Source organism: Acyrthosiphon pisum, chromosome A1, assembly GCF_005508785.2.
Source record: "Acyrthosiphon pisum isolate AL4f chromosome A1, pea_aphid_22Mar2018_4r6ur, whole genome shotgun sequence".
Classification (NCBI taxonomy): domain Eukaryota; kingdom Metazoa; phylum Arthropoda; class Insecta; order Hemiptera; family Aphididae; genus Acyrthosiphon; species Acyrthosiphon pisum.
The window spans coordinates 131,670,722-131,691,722 of record NC_042494.1 but is presented as its reverse complement, the minus strand read 5'-3'; the positions used below and the strand labels follow the sequence as shown (position 1 = coordinate 131,691,722).

Genomic DNA, 21,001 nt, shown 5'->3' with positions numbered 1-21,001 from the left:
TATATAATATAATCTAAAGGTAAGATTATTATCTAGGGCAGAGGTATTCAAACTGTGCGTTGTGGCTTCCAGGGGTGAAAACACAAGAGAGCTATGGTATGAAAAAGTTTGAATACCTGAATACCTCTCATCTAGGGCGTTTCTAAGGCTATTATTGATATTTTTATTTTAAAGAGAGTTATAATAATTTTAAAATTGTGGCGTTAATTTTTTTATTAATAGTCATTATTAGAGCTGACTAGCTGAGGACTTCTATAGTTTTTTCATATTTGTATATAAAAGTCACAGAAAAATGTAAGTGATCTATAAATATGATTCATAACATAAGGTTATATTTAAAATGTTATTATTGATATTTTGTCGTTATTGCATATGAATGCATATTTTAGTATATTAGACAAATTAAGAGCATATTATATAGTAGGTACAAATTTGGAAAATTTTGATATTTAACATAATTTAACATAAAAATCTATATAAAAATATTATTTTACAAAATATGTCTTTGGGCAACCTATATACCTAATAACTATGGGTTAGGTAATTCACTATCTAGCCGATAATATTGCGCGACACGAGTAGGATTGTAGCCTTTGTAGCCTGTAGGAAGTAAACTTCAGTTGTCCTTCATAATTTATCACACACTGTTGGTAGATTTTCAATTAATTTATCAAGTTTTAAATGGATTAAAATTCTATTTTTTTTCACATAAATATTATAATTTAGGTTCCATATTTTAAATAATATTACATTTTTTAAAGCATAATATTTCAAGTGCATATTATTTGTTTTTTAAAATGTGCATATTCTTAAATCAAACATACGTTGAACTATTTGATTACTGCAAATAAATTGATTACACCATCGTATTATCGTAATTTAGTTAATTGATTAGAAGTAATTTTAAACTGACTCGTTTTTTAAAATATCGGAAGAGTTTAAACGTTCTTGATTTAATTATTGTTAGAACTGAAAGCGATCTCTATGCTTATAACAATCTGATATGGAACTGGCGACAGTAGAGGAATATCAGAATACGAGGATGACAGCGAACTAAATGTTTTATCTCTCTGACCCACGCGCTACATTGCTAATAAGCGTTCAGCAGAACCAACCTTGTGTGTTGGGTTTAGTAGCTTACAGTAATGCAGTATTAGAGTGAATTTATTGACCTATTATCAAACTTAAAGACTAAAGTTAAGAACATTATCTGTATTTGTAGACTGTAGTATAAACTTTCTACGTTATACGTTATATATTAATATTAAAGTGAGATATCAGCAATTTTAAATTGTATAATAACTTACACATACTTGCATAAAAGTTGAAGTATTCCAACGTAGGTACTAACACAGATAATATTTTCTTAACTTTAAGTTTGACAATATGTCGGTTTATTCTAGTATTAACTAAAGCAAATATCACAATGTTGGTCCTGCTGAACGCCAATTTGCTAAATTAATCCTCATATTTATATTAAATGGACCAAATTTTAATATTTAATTTCAGTTACCTTGTATCAGAGAATTCATCATTAGACAATACCAATAAAAAAATATTCACAGATACTAAAATTCATTAGAAAATATGTAAGCGAGATCTCGTCTGTAGTAGTTTTGCAACGATATGTGTAGATTGTTGGGATAATAATCGATTATGAAAACGAGTGATTCACAGAGTTGATTACGCCGTGCATGTTATAATGTTATTGCTTTGTCGTAATGATTATTATTTTTAGACAACCCTACTTTTGTTATTCTTAGGACGTTGTTTACATTTTTAGATTCTGAGTGGAGCGAGGAAGCTATTGGTTTTACAATGGTGTTTTTTTTTTTTCATATCCTGTATACAAAATTTCTACCAGAAGGAGTGCTTCGATTTCAACATAATATAGTACTTTATCTTTTAACAAATTGAATCAAGATGGTACTTTAGAAAGGTCATTTTTCGATTTTCTCAATAGTTATTTAATACCATGGGAAAAACCACCAAATAATTTAGAAAAAACGCTAAAAATGGGATTTTGATTTCTAACGCTTTGTTTATCACCATAGAAATGAATAAAAAATATAATATTATAATATTAATTTAACTTACATGATAAAATAAATAATAACAACATAAAATATCCAGACTGACAAACCGTCTCCGCTCAGAATTGTTTTTCTTATACAATGATATTTTATCATTGAATTCAAGTCCATTATACAATGACCCACTTGTATCTGCTGTACAGCAGAGCGACATCCACTTTTGTTATTTTGTCTCTCACCAAGTTTAGTTATAAGTACTCTAGCTCTTCGATAAGAGGTTCCACCTCAGTGAAAGTCAATGCTAGTTTTTTTTTTTTTTAAAGGTATTTCGTAGAAATGGAATCGACTTATTATTAATATCATTCATAAGACACCAAGCCAATGCATGAAACTGTCTCTGCGGCCGCACTGCACAGCTTTACGGTGCTCCACAATATCTTTAGCTTATACCATAAAACATAAATGCATAAACCCACGATGTTTCCTCAAATTGTGTATAGTTTATAAAGGATAATATTATGCCGTAGAAAATTAAACTCGGAACGATAAGTGCATAGAACGGTGTTTCAGCTTTAATTTGGGAAAAAAACCCCGCGGAAACGGGCCACATCGCTGTCGTGTCGCACCCGTGAAACCGAAATCCGAGCGTTGCCGCGCCCATGCCTATAACCCCTAAGTACGAGATTTACAGTTAGTCGACTGTACATTATGTATGCGTGACGGTATGTGCAACACGAAAACCGGTACAACGAGTGTACGAGAACAAGCGTCGGTCGCGATGCGGGCCGTGGGCAAAGTGCTCGGCTCTCGAGGAAGTGACAATTCAAATGTGGTTGCGCTGCCGCGTTGAGCAAAATCAAAATAAATAATAACGTTATTATGCAAGCAACACATAAACATGTGATGTATGTTTAATTGCCTATCCACGACTCCGTGCGGCTCTGATAGTGTATCCATACGTCTTATGGAACTTGGTAGTGAGGTGTAGCAGATAACAGATAAATTAAATAACTTTTGTCCGAATCGAAACTTTTAAATTTTCATTTTTTAAAATTGCAATATTTTTGTAGAGTAAAAAATGTTGGTCCAACTAACGCAAGAAATATTTTAAATTCAAAAAAACTTTTTTAAAAATATTTTAATATTGATAATCACTTTATCACTATATAATAATATTTATATTGCGTTAAGAATTTTTAAATATGGTACATGTTAAAATCCAGTGGCGCCCAAGATATATTTTTCAGGTGTAACAAGAAATTATTTTACCCATCCACCCACCCCCTCATATACTCAAAATTATATTATTTTATACATTTTATTATATTTTAATTGATAATATTAGTTAATATTAAGGTATAAACCAATATAATCTGTGATTAATAATGAACATATTTCAAGTTAATTATTTTATGTTATTATACCCACCCACACCTTATTTTCAAGGTGTAGCGAGCCACTGTTAAAATCTAAATATTTTCTCTTAATATATTATATGATGTGTATAAATTCGATACCCACTACTAAATTGATTAAATATAACTCCTATGTTTAATACTAGAAATGTTTGGAAATATTTTTATAATTAATTTGTATACATTTTGTTTTAACGATAGTCAAAACAAAATCTTATCTCGAGTTAACGATAACCATAAATTATATTAATCTGTTGCGGTACAATAGTTTACGGCTACCACGATTATAAAATACCTACTAAATATAGTGCGGAAAAACAGTAGCCAAAAACGTATCTTATGATTGAATTTCTAAATGACTGTATCTTACAAACGGACTATTTAAATTCTAACAACTCTTCAGTCATCTAAAAAATATGTAACCTTGAAAGCTTTAATTTTCAAACGGATAAATAAAAAAAAATGTAATGTATATATTATTATGCATAAATAAAATGGTTTTCTTCATTTTTGAATATTTCAGGTTGTTAATTTGTTATATGTATATAAATAAAAAAACATAAAGAAAAAAGTTATTACTATTCAAACAAATGAGTGACTTATTCCAAAAAAATAGTGGCATGATTACAGGGGGACCGAACTGTTTGAACATTTCTTGACCCCCATGTAGCATCGTTTATTAACACAATAATATATTATACAAAGTTAGATGACCTTTAAACTGCAGCCAGAGACCACTTTCCTTAGCAAGCAATAGTGTGTATGCATAGACCCAAGGCTCCTTTAGGATGCACAATTTAAGAGAATTTAGCTGAACTCGAAGTGGATTTACGAGAAGACCGCCTTAACCCCTTACAGATTATACAAAGGTTAACAAATGACCGCTGGGACCAATTTGTTTCTCTTACTTATCTTCACATATGATAACCTAACTATACTGTCTACCGATATGTCAGGGAAGAGCTAAAATTTCTTATATATTAAATTGAATTGTAAACCGTAGTAAAATGAATAAGACTTTGTATTCAAAACGCAGTAAAAGTAAAGTCATGTGAGTCTTGTTGTTACTATGTGGCACATGTGACTGTAGGGTAGGTCTGACGAATCAGACAATATTTGTCAACATAGTTAACCAGTCGAACGCCGACAGTTCAGGGTAACGGGGAATTGGTGATGACGATATACGGGTACAGTTCGCATCAACAATAGGTAACAATAAGTAACAAGAAAACGTTGTGCCACTAAAGTTGTAATTACAGTAGTCTGTGGTGTAACTGGTAACAGCTAAAGGGTTTGAGACCCTTATATGATTCCATTTGGTTAGGTTGCTTTAAAAAATAATATTAAAAATATAAATAAATTATGCGTTTACAGTTCATAAATTATCAAAAGGTTTCAGTTCAAATACTTACTAGTTACTACGATATCAATAATTTAGTTTTCATAAAAAAAATGAAAGATTATATGGTTCTCTGTTTATAAATCAGTTAAAGGGTTAGTGTTTAGACGTTAGTAAACCATCCTGTGGTTTGAGTTGATGTAGGTTAAATGCTACCAACATATTGTATATTATACACCAAAAGAACCGAAACATTGGAGTGCAAAGGAGCACCACCTTTAGTCTCATTAGAGATTACAAACAGTTACAATTTCATTACAAGTAGATAACACTATTGCACAACAGTAAAGTAAAACTAATAATTTACAACGTTTGATATGGACTGCATATGCAGTAATCACTTATTAGGTTAGATTTTTTTTTTAACTATTAGGGTACACTGTAAAACTACATTTTTTTAATAACTGAAAACTTAATATTAATAATAAGAATAAGCCACTTAAGACCTTAGTGATACTTGTTACTGCTCTATAACTAAAGCACAACTACTCTAACCTTTTTAAACAATATTTTAATAATAATTACAAGTTGACACAACTTCTTTGATATTATATCATAAAAGTGACAAAACACAACATTTGATTTCATTTGAAATGTTCTTATTAACATTTATTTATTTTTAATACAAAATATACTATAATATTAACACAAATAATAATCTTTTATTTTATATTTTTAAATTAATATACATTTTCCAACTATTTTAGCAATATTAAATTTAATTTTTAATTGAAACAACAATCATCTTTTTTTACAACAGATATAATTTATAAATTATACAATTACAATTTTGCCTCCACATTTTTCAGTCGTTAGCGAGCACAATAATATAATATTTATATAAATTTAATAATAATAATAATAATAATAATAATAGAGAAATACTTTGTCGAGAGATGGTATCTAGTTTCATAGTCAACATTAGTTGCTAACCTACACTAACATTGACGCTTTTTAAAGAACATCAGCTTTCAACTGTTATGTATTTTAAGTAATAATAATTATAAACAAAACAAAATACAAAATAATAATAAAATATAAATACAGGAACTTTTACAAATTCAATAATTTCTACAAAAACTTTTTTGTTGATGAGTTTGAAATTTGCTATTGGCAAGAGTCATGAAGAGGCTTTAATAAGTTTATAAAATTATTTTACATTTCGTAATAAAATATTTTTACGATTAAACTATTTTACATCATTATTACATTTTTAAACATTGTTTTGGAAAAATCAAACTAGTTATCAAGTTATGTCAGCAAAATCAAACAAAAAAGTTAAAAATTTTTTTTTTACATACATGTCAACTTTAACATATTTTTTTTTGTTTGACTTAAGTTTTAATTAATTAATACATATCAAATATAATATATTAGATACATAAAGTTTAAATATAATCACTATATTTGTACAATTAAAAAATAATGGTATTCAAAGCAAGTATAAAAAAAACAAATCTGTTAAAAAATACATTAAAACACACACACAAGAGTAAAATTGGACATTCAAGTGTTGAATTAAAATGCGCGTTATCACTATATTTGAAACAAAAATTGAAAAATATTCAATATAAATAATATGGTCCTAAAATAAACAAAAAATACATCAAAGACGAGTGAATTGTAAAGAGTTAAGAATCCATTGGGACAATCGAGGTTTGTTTTGGATGTTTTTATTACTTGATATAAATTTATTTTGACTACAGATTAAAAAGGGACCATAAATAATATCAACAAGACAATATATAATAATATATAGACAACGGGGTTTAATGAGGACAAACACATATTATACATATACGCCCACTATGTATTATACAACTAAAGTACTTTTTTTTTATATTGATTGACAACGACAGCGACAAAATCAAAATTGATTCATAGAAACATAATATTATCAACATAAATACATATAGAATAAAAAAAAAATACAATATAATAATATAAATAATATCTTAGTTACACAACACGTCCAATCCGAAAACGAGCAGCCTCATATTATATATTTTCTAACTGTGTGCGCCATACATCGTCAAGTAGCAAGGATACGTGTATTTTTCATTGATTTTTCACTCACTGATCCCCGAGGGACTAATAATATATGCGTTCTTCAATTATAATATAATACAACGTATAAGAATAAAACTTCGGGAGGATGTATTCTCTATGACGTACACTTTTTAAACAAAAAAAGAAAAACTATGCACATTGCACACAATCGCATGACAATGACATAACCACGATAAATAGGATCACACGCTTAAATTCTTTCTTTTTAAACTATTTTTATAACTAGGGAGGGAAGGACAAAAAATAAAAACGAAACGATTATAGCAGCCGAATAGTATAGAAAAACAAAAACAATATACAACGCCTTGTGATGAGTAAATGAAAATGAGAGAAAAAAAAATAGCATGTTATACGAACAAAAAAAAGTTATAACATAACATAAACATATCATCATGGAAGTACAGAGGATTCGTTCGAGTGGCACGCGGGGGGAAAGACGGACCTTAGACTTCGGTGCCGTCCTCGCCTTCGTCTTCGAACAACGGGCCGCCCTTCATTTTGGGCTTCGGCGGCGGTTTGGGCGGTACCTTTCGCTTGACGCTCGTCTGGCTGGCCGGCTTGAGGACGCCCGACTCGGGCGTGCCGACCCGGCTTGGCGCCCAACTGCTCCGGTTCCTTGCGTCCATCTCCACCAGTGGCGAGTAGTTCGGCGGCAGTGCGTTGTGCTGCGGCAGGCCGGAAACCTGCGACGGCAATGTCTTGTCCGGCGATCTGGGCGCCGGCGACGGTACTCTGCGGGCGTCCTGCGCGTCATCGGCGGTGAATCTGGGACGGTGTCCGCTGTGCAGCTTGGTCTTGTGCGGTAGCGTCTGGCTGTACTGCGGCTTGGGCCTGTGCACGGCCGCCGAGTCGGCCACTGCCTTGGTCAGCGACAGCACCGAACTGCCGTCGGCCGTGGTCCGCGGGCCTAGGTTGTCGTAAACCGGTTCGCATAGCCGGCCCACACCCAGCGGGTCGTCCACGTGGCCAGCGGTCGGCGTGGACGCGGACGTCCCACCGACGCCGGTGCTGCTGGCCCAGCTGGGCACGCGCGGCCGCCGCGGTATGGTAACGTAACCGGCGGGCGGCTGAGCGGGACGCGAGCTGAACGGAGACTGGGACCGGTTGTACGGCAACGTTCCTGAGTAGATGGGACTGTGCAACGGTGACTGGAACGATGGGACCGTGGACACTACGCTGCCGGCTGGCGAACTGTGGCCGCCACCGCCGCCGCTTCCCCGGGGAAATGCCAAAAGGTCCGGTGGGTGCGTGCCCTTCCGGTAAGAACGGCCGTTGCCCACGCCGTTGCTTATGCCACTGCTGTCGATGATGTTGGCCAGCTCGTCACCTGACTCGCCGTAAAATTGTTCGTCCGCATCGCCTATATACAGAAATAAGACAGCATACAATTAGTATTAACATCATTAGCACCACATTTAAATATAATAGGATATTATAATTTATATTCTATTTTGTCGAGTCATAGAAACACGAAAACCAAAACATACATTAATAAGACAAATACGTGTGCTCTAAATCGGCGTTAATGCGCAAACAATAATATTACTATAGAAAGACGTCAGCTCGCGATTTTCCATTCCGTCGAAATTTAAAAGAAACAGCCAAGCGAAACCAACCGGGTACGTAAGGAAACCGGGCAGACAAAAAAAAAAAAATCTAGGACTAAAATTGCGCATACAATAAATAAATAATTACGTTTGGTGGCCGTCTCGGGTTCATGCAGTCGAAGACGCCGTTCCCAAGTTCCTAGTTAAATTTTATGCGCATACAAATTCCTTAAATATTATATTATAATGTTCTACTTTCTTCTATTTGCTAAATACAAACTCTCCAACATTACTGCCGTGAAGGATTTGAATAAATCATGATCTTATAAAGCTGCGAGTGTTTAGACTTTCAGTTGAAGGAAATTATAATTAATTATATCTGCATATTATTTAAAGGGATGCTGTGATTTAAATTTTAGTTTGATAGTATATTCGTGACATTTTTTAATTTGGACGGACGATATGCGAGTGATTTATATTATCTTGAATCCCGAAAATTCCTGTCAAAATACGATTAGCCTATCTTTAATAAGCTCTAAGTGTATAACACGTTACCAACAGTATTTTATTTAAATATCGTTTTCAATCTGTTTAAATGCTTGAGGCTTGACCTACTTCTAGTGCAAAAATACGAGCTATCCTCGGCCGCCCTCCCCATGAAAATAATTATTGAGCATTAAACATAAAAATAAAAAACAATCCAATCCGTCGAAGTTGGAACGTACAAAGGAAATAAACTATTTATAATATAATAAATAATCGGAATGAAAATCTCTGAAAATATTTCAATAAATAATAGAAAATATTAAAAATTAAATTATAGAATAAATCATAATAGGTAAATTAGTACACCGTTCCCCTAATAGTATTACGATAACGTGAGGACTTCAAATCGGACACCTAGATCAAAACTGTAACAACTCAAAAAAACACTTTTTCAGTAATGCCAAAAAACTTTTTCTTATGTGTAAGTTTATTCATTCAACAAAATGTACATACACTGCCATCTGGCGGAGAATAATAAAGATAAAGATAAATCTGTTTTGTTGATTTATATCATTTCGTTTGTAGAGTCCGAATATACGTTTAACTAAAAAAACATATTTTTTGAGTTGTTACTGTTTTGATATGGATGTGCGAAATGTTCTTGATTGTATTCAATAATTCATTTTTCGTATAACTTATATTGGCCATCTGAAAAGTTTTATATAATATGCGTGTTTTTTACGATGGAATAACTATTAAATTAGGTAACAATTATATTATTTTTTTATCAATATTTTTATTAATCCATAAGTACCTACCCACAATTGTCTATACAATTATAATGAAATATTAATAATGTAAATAAATGTAATATTAAATAAATACATTTTATTCAATTACTTGCATTGAAAAATGCTGTGTGGATAATAATATTGTTTCCGGGGATTTTTTCCTCACCACAATTCCTTTAACAATATAGTTTAGTTATAAACAATATAGTTTTAATTGACGATTATGATATCATACGATTTCGGAGAAACAATCCAATAAATCGAATATTTGATTATGGCAATGTATTTATATCCTATCATAAAAAATGAATAAATAACGAAGGCCCATAATATAAATATTGCATTGTTGTGGTATAATATTATTTCGATTCAATTATAATATAATAATGTAGGTAGGTATATGGGATTTTAAAAATCCGATTTTTTGTCGTCACGTGAGAGTGAAATCATTCACTTCAAATCTCGTGTGAAGTCGTACAAAGATAATTTCTATTCAAAATCACTCCTACGCACGACGAGGAGCCTATTATATTATTATATTCACATGAAAAAAAACCGACGAAATGGGGTGAGGGGAACAATAAATAACACAACAAATCTATATACACACACACAACACGATAGAAGCGCGTACCGCGTAAACAACTAGCGGCGAGGGTGGGTGGTCCCCAGTGACATTTTCGATAAGAAAGAGACGTGTTCGTTAGAAAACTACGAAATATAAATTCGTGCGTTTTTGAATAATAACATCGGAGTGGGTATATAATAATAATAATAATAATAATGTAAGCCAGTGATCGACCGAATGCAGTGAAAAAAATGAAAAATAAAAAATACCAAAGACCTAGTTCCATGGAATTCGGAGAGAAACTACCCATACGTGCGGTGTAAAACACGAAGCGATACGCCACTGCTCGTTCGCACAATAATATAAGCTTTTCCACGAATCGGTGGGCACGTCTGTTGGGGATGGTTAGGAATTCGAAATCGATCTTGGAAGGGGGTTGGCAGGGCGCGGCGGGAAGACGATACAATATAATATAGGTAATCTCATTGTTATTATTATTGTGATCTACGGACTATGACAACGATTATTATATTGTAGTAGTATTGTACCATAATATTTTGTACCCATTATTATGTCACGGCTTATTTCAGAAGAACGATGCAGGGATATAAGGATTTTTTATATATTTTTTCGCACAATAGTTTTGTCGAAACTGACCTACCCGCCGAAAGTGCATGTATTTTACCTTTCTCCTTCTGTCTATAGTTTGACGGTGGTAAGCAAGAGAGGACTATTATAGCAGGTACTGAATAAACGAAAACCCATATTCCGGAGCTATATTAGGAGACTTGAAAATTATATTGATAGTATTAATTAATATATCGCGCGGTGGCATAGCTTGGAGAGCTGCAGCCAACTCCGAAATTTCAGGGAAATTTAAAAATGCTTTTGGTGTTTTGTGAACACGTATTACGCAAGACGTAACCACGTTTTAAATATTATTGTGATTTGTACAAGAGTTGCTGCTAAAGGCTCAAACGTTGTATACCCACGACATCAGATTACCAAACCTATATGAAGGACTTGAGTGCCTAAGTTTAACAACTTCCACTATTTACAACAAACAATTATAAGCCCCCCCCCCGCGAAGTAAAATGTTGGTTCCACCGATGATGTATGTCTTATTTTTTGTTACAGTTTTACAAAATATGCGTTCTGCACCAGTATTTAATATTTATCCGTTACCCATGGTATATACGTCGATGACACGGTAGAGATTAACACACGCGTCATTGAGAAGAACAATAAATAAGCCTATCGGAAATATTATTATCGCTCAATTATTATTATATTTTTATGGGCAATAATACGGTCGTAATAAACGTCGTCGTTATCGTTATAATTATAAAATAATAATACCAATTATTGCTATAATAGTACAATGGTTCTATAAACGCATAATGCCTCTACCCCCGCCTACTCATCAATAACGTTAATAAAGCATACCGCCGCCGGTGCTGACTGCGGAGATGAGATCAACGAAAAGTTAAAACTGATCGAACAAATTATTACATAATATTACATAGTTCGAGATAATAGTACGCCTAGTACTGTTGAGTCTCGAATGAATTCGACTTATTTGCTTCGAAAAAACTTCGAGTTATCGCGACTAGTCTATAAATTATTTATTAATATGTTTTAACGTGTATAATATTATGTATATATTTATATATGTATATAAAACGAGTAAGCACAATGTGCCTATCTGGAAACCTGTATAACTATATTGTATACATCGCGTTGTTTGCAGTTCTCTGCACAAACCGCATTCGGTGTACAATATTATCACAGAAGAAATCGTTAGTTAAATATCCAGAAAAAATACTTAAAAAAAGGTCATTGTACACTTATATAGATATAGTAAGTTCAATGCGATAATTTTCATCAAAACATATTCGTGTAATATTGATAAATTAATCATATTACATCGCACGCAGTTCGTCTCGTTTCAAAAACAGTCATCTGTGCTGTGTAGATAGGTACAGTGTAAGCTGCACTACTGCGTTTGAAAAGATTTGGTTTTTTAATCGTCTTATTTGATTTGTACAACTCACTTTTCACCAAGTCCGTAGTGCGTTCTTATAACCATTATATAAATGTACTGTATTGTCTGTCTAGTGTCTAATATCCGAGACGATGGTCATATCAAAATGTTTGCAGCTCGTGACCTCGTTCGTCACGTGCATCATAATACGCGCAATCGGTGCAGTTTGATACACCGAAGAGCTAAACAATAGTGATTAAATAATAATAACTTTATTATTGTTATTATTATTATTATTATTATTATTATGATAGACCTAGATCTCGATCTCTTGGATCCGGGTCTGTGTTTCTGGACAATACGCATGGCGCGTTATCGGCATTTGTATAATATTGCTGCACTTTGAACGGAAACTGTAAAACAGAGGCGACGGCGGCGAACGCCGACAAACAATAGAGAAAATGGAACGGAAAACAATAATATCTCGGGACGCGCAGCAGTTATTACAATATTATAATATTAAATACAACGGTACGTCGGTACCTAACAAAAACAATGCTATAGCGCACATTTGTTTTGGTCCGGTCGCGGGGTAAAAGTGCAGCGAACGGAAAATGTCCAACTCGAAACAAATGTCCATACCTACGTATGCGTGGAACGAGCAGGGATTAATAAAAAAAATAATTATGATAATAAAAATTATAATCTGTCACGTCCGTCGTCGTGCCCACCCACTTTTCAAATGCCACCTTGGACGGGTGTACAATAACGGTGAAATGTTGACAATTTATTTCATTCCATCCGTTTTTTGTTTGTATGTACGTACCTGTATAATTATTATACGGAAGTAATAAGACAGCTGTACTAACTTATTTACGCAAGCCTAGTAGTTAAAAAATTGCGAATCTCCAAAACAAAATCCCGAGGACAGCACTTAAAGCTCATTGAAAAATAATAATAAATGCACATACTATGTCATAATAATATATGCATAATATTATAATATTAACCAATACAAAAACTTCCACTATTAGGTACCTAAATACGACGCAAGGAGCTCTCAATTATATAAAATCGGAGAGAAAACATCTAAACCTATAGGCTAAAACCACGCTTAAACCACCACGAGATGTATTCCTATAGAAGACCAATCCTAGAGAATTAACGAGAAGAAGATAATTATTTATGTTTAAACATAATATGTATATGTTGCAAAAACATTATGGTGCGTTTAAACGGTTAATTGATTAAATTAAAAATAGTATTGATAAATAATAATGTTATCTCCGAAATCCGCAAAATATACCGAGACGCACCCGTACTCCGGGATAGTTTTATCTGTGTTTGACAACGGTGGTGCCACACACTTTTCCAACTCTCTGAATACTGCATTTATATATAGTTACCTACGCATGCAACCACGGAAACGTCACATTTTATTTATACGCAAAATGGCTTGTTTGTACACGTCGGAAATGTTTTTCGACCACCATTACTAAACTCGCGCGTGTCCAATATTTAATAACGCATATACATCCAACACCACGACCCGGTGCAGGGTCGCAGGGGTAAGATTATAAGATTACTCACATATCATTCCACATGCGACACACACATTACTACATAAGTATAGTATGACCTACATAATCGGGAATGACCGTGGTGATATACTGATATATAAAGCGAGTTAAAAGAAGTTTACATTTTTTTCATGAGACATGACCCCGCAGCTTGCCGACGTTTCTCTAAAAACACGACGCTTGCAACTTTTTTTACGAAAAACGTCCACGTTTTCGGTATTCGTTCCTTGCACTTATAAAATTTGAAATTCAATTACGACTACCCCCATCTCTCTGACTAGCTCTCGATTTTCGATCTCCAAAAACTTTTTGAGCACTTTTTACCGGGGAATGTAAACAATAATAATTAAAATATATGTATACAAGACGCGGAAAATACTATTGTGCGTCGCTCAGAATCTAAAAATCAATTAACGGTACAATAAAAGTTAGGTTATGTTTTAGCGTGTTTACAGAACAAAGTTGAATTATATTAATATCGGAACCCAATGTTCTACTTTGTTACACGTTTATAAATGATAGATTTTTTTAGATTTTTGCTCAAATTAGCGAGGGACTACTCTGTCGGCCTATAACCGTAAGAATGTAGTCTATTTTGAAACAAAGACGTTCGGATACGAGGAGGGGCGGCGGGGAAGACTTTGTACAACAATGTTAATGATAATAGAATACAAACATAGATAATATAGAATGAATGGATAGGCATTCCTATAAGCATTCCCGAATGATAAGCTAAGGGGTAATATATCTTTTTAACAATAGCAAACAAGTCATTTATTATTTAAAAAAATACACTTAAGCTGGGTTCACAACTGCGTCGTCAGTCGAGTTGTCCAAAAGTTGAGATCTGCCCAACTATGCAAATTTCCCGGTAGATCGTGGTTGGCGAAATCAAAATATTCTTAGTTGCTACTATATAATTAATAGCAATTATCAGTAAACAGTGGTAAGTCGGAATGGTTACCTATATTACAGCCAGTTGGTTATACCACTAAACTATAGTAACAGACGTGTTATTGATGAGTAGCGGCGGATCCAGGGCTTAATTTTGGGAGGGGCATGGGGGGTTGGGCAAAAGTACAAAAAGTTGCAAGGTTGGCTACAAAATTGGCTAAACACAGTGTAAAACAAAAGAAAACTACGGTGTTGGGGGGGGGAATGCTCCTTTGCCCCCCCTGGATCCACCACTGTTGATGGGGCATATATATCGAAACTTCAGGAAAGCTACCCCAAAGGTATTTATTAAAGAGATGACCTATATTCATTCTATATTATCTATGTATACAAAGACTACCTATATACATAAATAATAAAATATTATTATTATTGTCAATTTACATTATAATATATATTATTCTAAACAAACGTGCACCACGAACTGCTTAAGATTGTACACTAATAAAGTGTCTTTAAGCAGAGACGCGACGATGAGGTCACCGTCGTCTTTAGTCTTTACCTATCGTCCCCGAAAGTGGGACTTTTTTTTATCATCACCGCCACCACCGCCTTCCTCGCCGCGGAGATCCGTCGAAGGTGTAGGGTGATCGTGTGCCGGTTCACTCTTCACCACGACGATTCACTGCTGCAGCAGGTGGGTGACGCGAACGATACATCACCACCAACCAACGCCGCACCAGGTCGAGGAGCAAACGACAATATTAATTTCATTAATTCTTTTTTACAACTTGGCGTACAATAAGTACACGACACGGGCGCGTGCGTGTGTGGTAAATGTATATTATATTGTGCGAGTCGGCCACGGTAAAACTACACGAACACGCGACGATAATAATATAATAATAATAATAATAATAATAATAATAATATATAACATTATATTATTATATTGTGATGATAATAATATTATAAATGTTTAAATAGGCGAAACGAATTTCGTGTTTGGTTTTGTAAAGAAAAAAATACTCGTAAAAGAAAGCACACACGCACGCGCCCGACCTGCAATATAGTTGCATAGATTGCGTGTAAACAGCAGCGGCGCAAAATTAAACGGATATTGAATTTCAGCGACGCGCCGAATGTGGCCTGTATATGGGAGGTATACCCCTCCGATATAATAACCTACCTACATACTCGGATTTCTTTGCGTCATTTTTGTTTCCGAGATTCATTTATAAACTCGATTTCTATATTATACATATCGATATCATGTGACGCGTGAGCATATATTATTATGGTAAAAGTATAATACTAATAAATATTATACGTATATGGGTACTTTAATATAACCTATAATAATATATTATTATGTCATTCTCGTATATTATATTGCGTTTGAATCATTACAATAATACATCATTGGTAGTGCGTTGGAAATAATAAACGTGGGGGGGGGGGGTTTTGAGAGTCTTCTCTCGCTCGGGACGAAACGATGTTGAATAATGCCAAGCAGTAATAATAATAAGTAGAATTAATATGTTTTGCAATAATCCCGCCCGGCCACCAACTTTAAACATAATATACTACGGGTCATGGATGTCGTATTTTGCATAATTGTGCACATAGATTCAAACCACTCGGCTCCGATTGCCACTCGGCTCTGGTTGGCCACAATTGCTATGGCGTGGTTTTCCACGGGAAATCGGAAAACAACGTACAAGCCACTGTTCAAAGGACATTAGGTACCTATTTAAATAATTAATCGATCGGAGATAAGAGTGAAGTATTATGTTATTATACAATATACGAATCTATCATTAAAATATAATAAAAACGAACGAGATTGGTAATCAGTATGATATATATAGCTGCAAAACTCAAACATCGAGCATAGGGGTGTGTAGACTTTATTTGAGGGTTATGCAAAACAAAAAAATGTGCCCTTCCTTTTAAAAAAATGTGCTGTATTTAAACTAATGTCATCGAAATATAAAATTTGATGGTAACATTTTGAATTTGTCTATACCTTCTTTAATATTATATTGATTTCCGTCTACCCAAGCCAAATGGCTGATCAAATGATGATAATTAAATAAAAAGTATTAATACTGAGTTATTTATTAAGAAAAAAAGGTCTTTGATGGGAAATAAATTAATCCCTTTGATGGAGTCGCAGAAATGCCTTGACATATTATTCTGCATATCCGAGCCTATCGAGCCGGTCAGAGAAAAATAGTTTCAAAATATTATACCCATACAATATGCAAACCACATCGCTGCATACGAACGGTTCGGTTCACCTCTCCGGACTGTGCCGCACACACGGGATACCGATGTGGCGTGCCGCAAAGACGAAAACACACAGCGATCGATAATCGATAGTTTTTTGGAATGATGATAAAGATCACGACAAAGCAATTGTAATGAGGCAATGATGTGTTTTGTTTTTTGTTGAGGTTATTCTCTCCAAAAATACCAGGGATGGAAAATGTTTTTAAACGAAATCAAAATTAAAACTGGAAATAAATTAAATATTTTGCATAAGTATTATTATATTAAGTACCTATCTACCTAGATGCTATAATACTATAATTTTAATTATTTTCTTTAGTTAAATTTTATGATTTGGATCTATTATATTTTAATATACAAATTAACTTTTAAAATTCAATTTTGAAACAAATTATATTTAAATTTTGAGAATAATTAATTTCAATGTGTTTTTTTAATTGTACTATTGAAGCAATTAAAATAAAGAAATTCTCTAATTCAGTAAACACACACACTCTAAGATAATATAATATATTGTTATAAAAATAACGTTTTTGACAAACAAAAACGATATTGTAGGTACATACATTTATCAGCTAAGATGAAAAACCTAAAACTTAAAAACATTTTCTATCCCTGTTGAAAATATAATAGGTATATTATGACACGATTACGATGCGTAAAGGTAAGTACTGACCACTGACGGACGTCTCGTCCAGTAAATTTCTCTTCAATTCGGTCATTTCGGTGCCAGTCGGCGACGATTCATATCTCCTGGGAGGCTTTTGAACCGGATTCACGACGGCCAAAAGGCTCTTTTGTTGTTCAGACGGTTCGGACACTAGCGACGTGACGTGGTTGTGATGGTTGGGCACGTCACCGTTGGAAAAGCCGTTGGCGTGCGATTTTTTTGACAGCACACCGCCGCTTGCCGGCCGGCGCCGGTAACAGCACAGACAGCAAACGATCAACAATAGAATTATGATGAAAATGCCAGCCACCAGGCCGATGATGATGGGCAGCGATTCTTTCACGCTGACCGTACTACCCAGGATGCCCTTGGTACCGCTGCCCTGTAAACGGTAAGGTTAAACGGTTATAAACACGCCATGCAATAATAGCAACAATAATAATAATATTATTACTATACTTTATCATATTATGATATCGCGACTAAAACGTAAGGCATGTACTTTTAATTTTTCGTCTAGAATCCATCGCAGAAACCCGGAATACTTAAGTCTTTTTTAATATATATATCGTATAATATCGTTTCACCCGTATTAGAGCGATGATTAGATACATTATGATAGAGGGAGTGGATTAAATGACCAATCTGAGAGTGATATGATAGGTGGCTGTTTTATTCTGGGAGATAAGTTCCACGGTTTAAATGAGCGCGATAAAAAAATTTCGAATTAGTTTATGTTTATGGACTTTTATTTCTTCTAAATTTATCATATTTATATTGTATGAGTGTACGACGCATACATTATGCGTATAATTCATTTCGCAGGTATGTTTAGCTTAAGCATTTTAATTGCCGTTATAACATATTTGTTCATGATTATTAAGTACCCATTAAGTTTTTGGGAACTATTACATTCGCCTGCTCAAATGACATATGACAGTTTTAGGGTAAAATAAGTAGCCGCGCATAAACTGCAGGCGACAGTACCATAGTTTATCGTAACAACGATTCCGGTAGCGGGAGAAGGGATTGGCAGCATATATAGGTACCTGAACGATGACGGTGATTTTGCGCTCTTCCAAACCGGCGGGGTTCTGCGCGATGCATTTGAACTCGGACTTCCCAATCAACCGGGACCGGGACACGGTCAGGTTGATCCACTTGGCCATGGTGTTGTCCACGCTTTCGTACACCGTGAATTTGTAATCACCGTGCGAATAATTCGATATGGGCCGGTTGTTGAACACCCACTGGACGCTGGGCATAGGCTCTCCGTTTATCTTGCAACCGATCGTCATCAGCTCGTCGTCATCCAGCTGGAACGTGGAACTCTGCGCGGGATACTCGATAATCGGCTGGCATGCAAAGTCGTCAGGTTTGATGTCGCCCCATAGTTTGTTCAGCAGCCTCGGTGGTTCGGTACACGACGCTGTTTTGATGTAGAGATTTTTGTTCATGACCTGCAGAAATATAAAAGAATCAGTAAAAATTGTACTTTTTGAATTTTAGACTAGATATAATAACTATAAAAACTTTGACTTTAATAGATTTTTGCAAAAAATTTAAAAATGATCAATGTCCGTTTTTTTTCGTTTACGTACTTTAAATTTTATTAATAGAAGTAGTATATTATATATACTACTTATATATATACGCGTATATATATTATATACAATACCTATAATACAATAACCTACAATATGTACAATATACAAACCAAGTTCATGAACGGCCTAAGCTTGCAGTCACATCGCCACGGGTTGTTGGTGATTCCCAAGTTCATCAGACTCGGCACGGAATACAAGACCTCGGCCTTCATGTTTGCCAACTGGTTCCCACTCAGCTCCAGGCTATTAAACTTGGTGATGTTGTAGAATGTCTTGGGCTCAATGTCCGTAATTAGGCACGAATTAAGCTCGACCGTCTGCAGGAACGACATGTTGCTGAACAGACCGTTCCGCAGCCGCTGTATGAGATTGTGGTTCAGGTAGATCTTGCGCAACCGGAATGGGTCCCGGAACGTGGTCGGGTGTAGCACGTGAATGTTGTTGTTGGACAGGTCCAGCTCGATGAGTATCTCCAGGCCACGGAACGCGTCTTTGTCGACCAGCTCGATGGAACAATTGCGGGCGATCAGCTTGTGCAGATTGATCAGGCCCACCTCTCGGAATGCGTCCTTATTTATCTCCAGTATTTTGTTGTTGGTCAGGTCGAGCACCTGCACTTCGTTGCTCAGGGTCTTGGGTATGCTGGTGAGGCTCGAATTGATGCACTCAGCCATCTTCTGGCCACTGACCCATTTGCACCGGCACGTCTGCTGGTTGCACACGGTGACCCAGTCCAATTCGGATGCCGAGTGCGACGCGATGGGCGCCCACAGCAGCAGCGCTATCAGTGTATACAGGCCGATCATTGCTTACGCATAACAGCTGGCACCCGTGTACGACGACCTGTGCATCGTTGACAAACCGGGAAAAAAAATCAATCATAACATTATTATAAAATTAAAAATGTTCAAGCGATCAATGATCATTTCGAACTATCCGGAGACTCACGCGGATGTGCTAATGTAAAAGTTTGAATAATTTTTTTCAACTATACTATGAACTGTCTCCCCAGGTGATTACAAATTGGAGAAGGGGGGTAACGAAAAAATGAATTAGGAGTTTTAGTCAACAAGCCACAAGCAATAAGTAATAATAGTTTAAAATTAATTTTTTTTTTTAGAGTAATCGAGAGTAGAACGTTTATAACAAAGATTACGAAGATGTATATTCTAAATCCAAAGAATAAGACATAATATAATCGTTTTTAACGGCATTGACGTGACTACGTGACGACACGTAGTGCGGGTTTCTTTCAATTTCTTAAACCAACCAAAAACATTGAACGATTTCAACATAAATTATATATTATACCCATATATTTAATATATCTACCGGGTGGACCACCAACCTTATAAGATATATACTTAAGTACTTAACAACAAATAAATGAGTACGAGGACACGTCGTTATACTACAAAACACGAAGCCGAATGCTATAGTAAGTTCATCATTAGCTGTGCGCTCACTGTATTGTATCAAAAACAAAATACTAATGTACTTTAAGTTGTCGTCAGAGAATATTTAAACTCAAAATGGAAGTTCTATTCATTTTGCGCGACTTTAATATTTGTGTAAATCAAATTAATTTTATATTATGATGTATTCTACAAGTTTCAAAAGTGAAGTGAACCGAGTTTGGGATGATTGATTAACACAAGTTAC

At 34.7% G+C, this 21,001-nt stretch overlaps 1 protein-coding gene across 4 annotated transcripts in view; it reads right to left on the bottom strand.

Annotated features, from left to right (window-relative positions):
* Window positions 1–7,023: 7,023 nt before the first annotated feature.
* LOC100167808 overlaps window positions 7,024–21,001 on the bottom strand; it is a 100,789-nt gene continuing 86,811 nt past the window's right edge. For all 4 annotated transcript variants that reach the window (XM_003240249.4, XM_016802418.2, XM_029488343.1 and 1 more), the window contains 4 exons: window positions 19,450–20,182; window positions 18,782–19,192; window positions 17,739–18,114; window positions 7,024–8,277 (listed from right to left, as the gene is read on the bottom strand). In XM_003240249.4, coding sequence (XP_003240297.1) covers window positions 7,361–8,277; window positions 17,739–18,114; window positions 18,782–19,192; window positions 19,450–20,145 — 2,400 coding nt within the window. In that variant the 5' untranslated portion in view covers window positions 20,146–20,182 and the 3' untranslated portion in view covers window positions 7,024–7,360. The remainder of the gene's footprint in view (window positions 8,278–17,738; window positions 18,115–18,781; window positions 19,193–19,449; window positions 20,183–21,001) is intronic.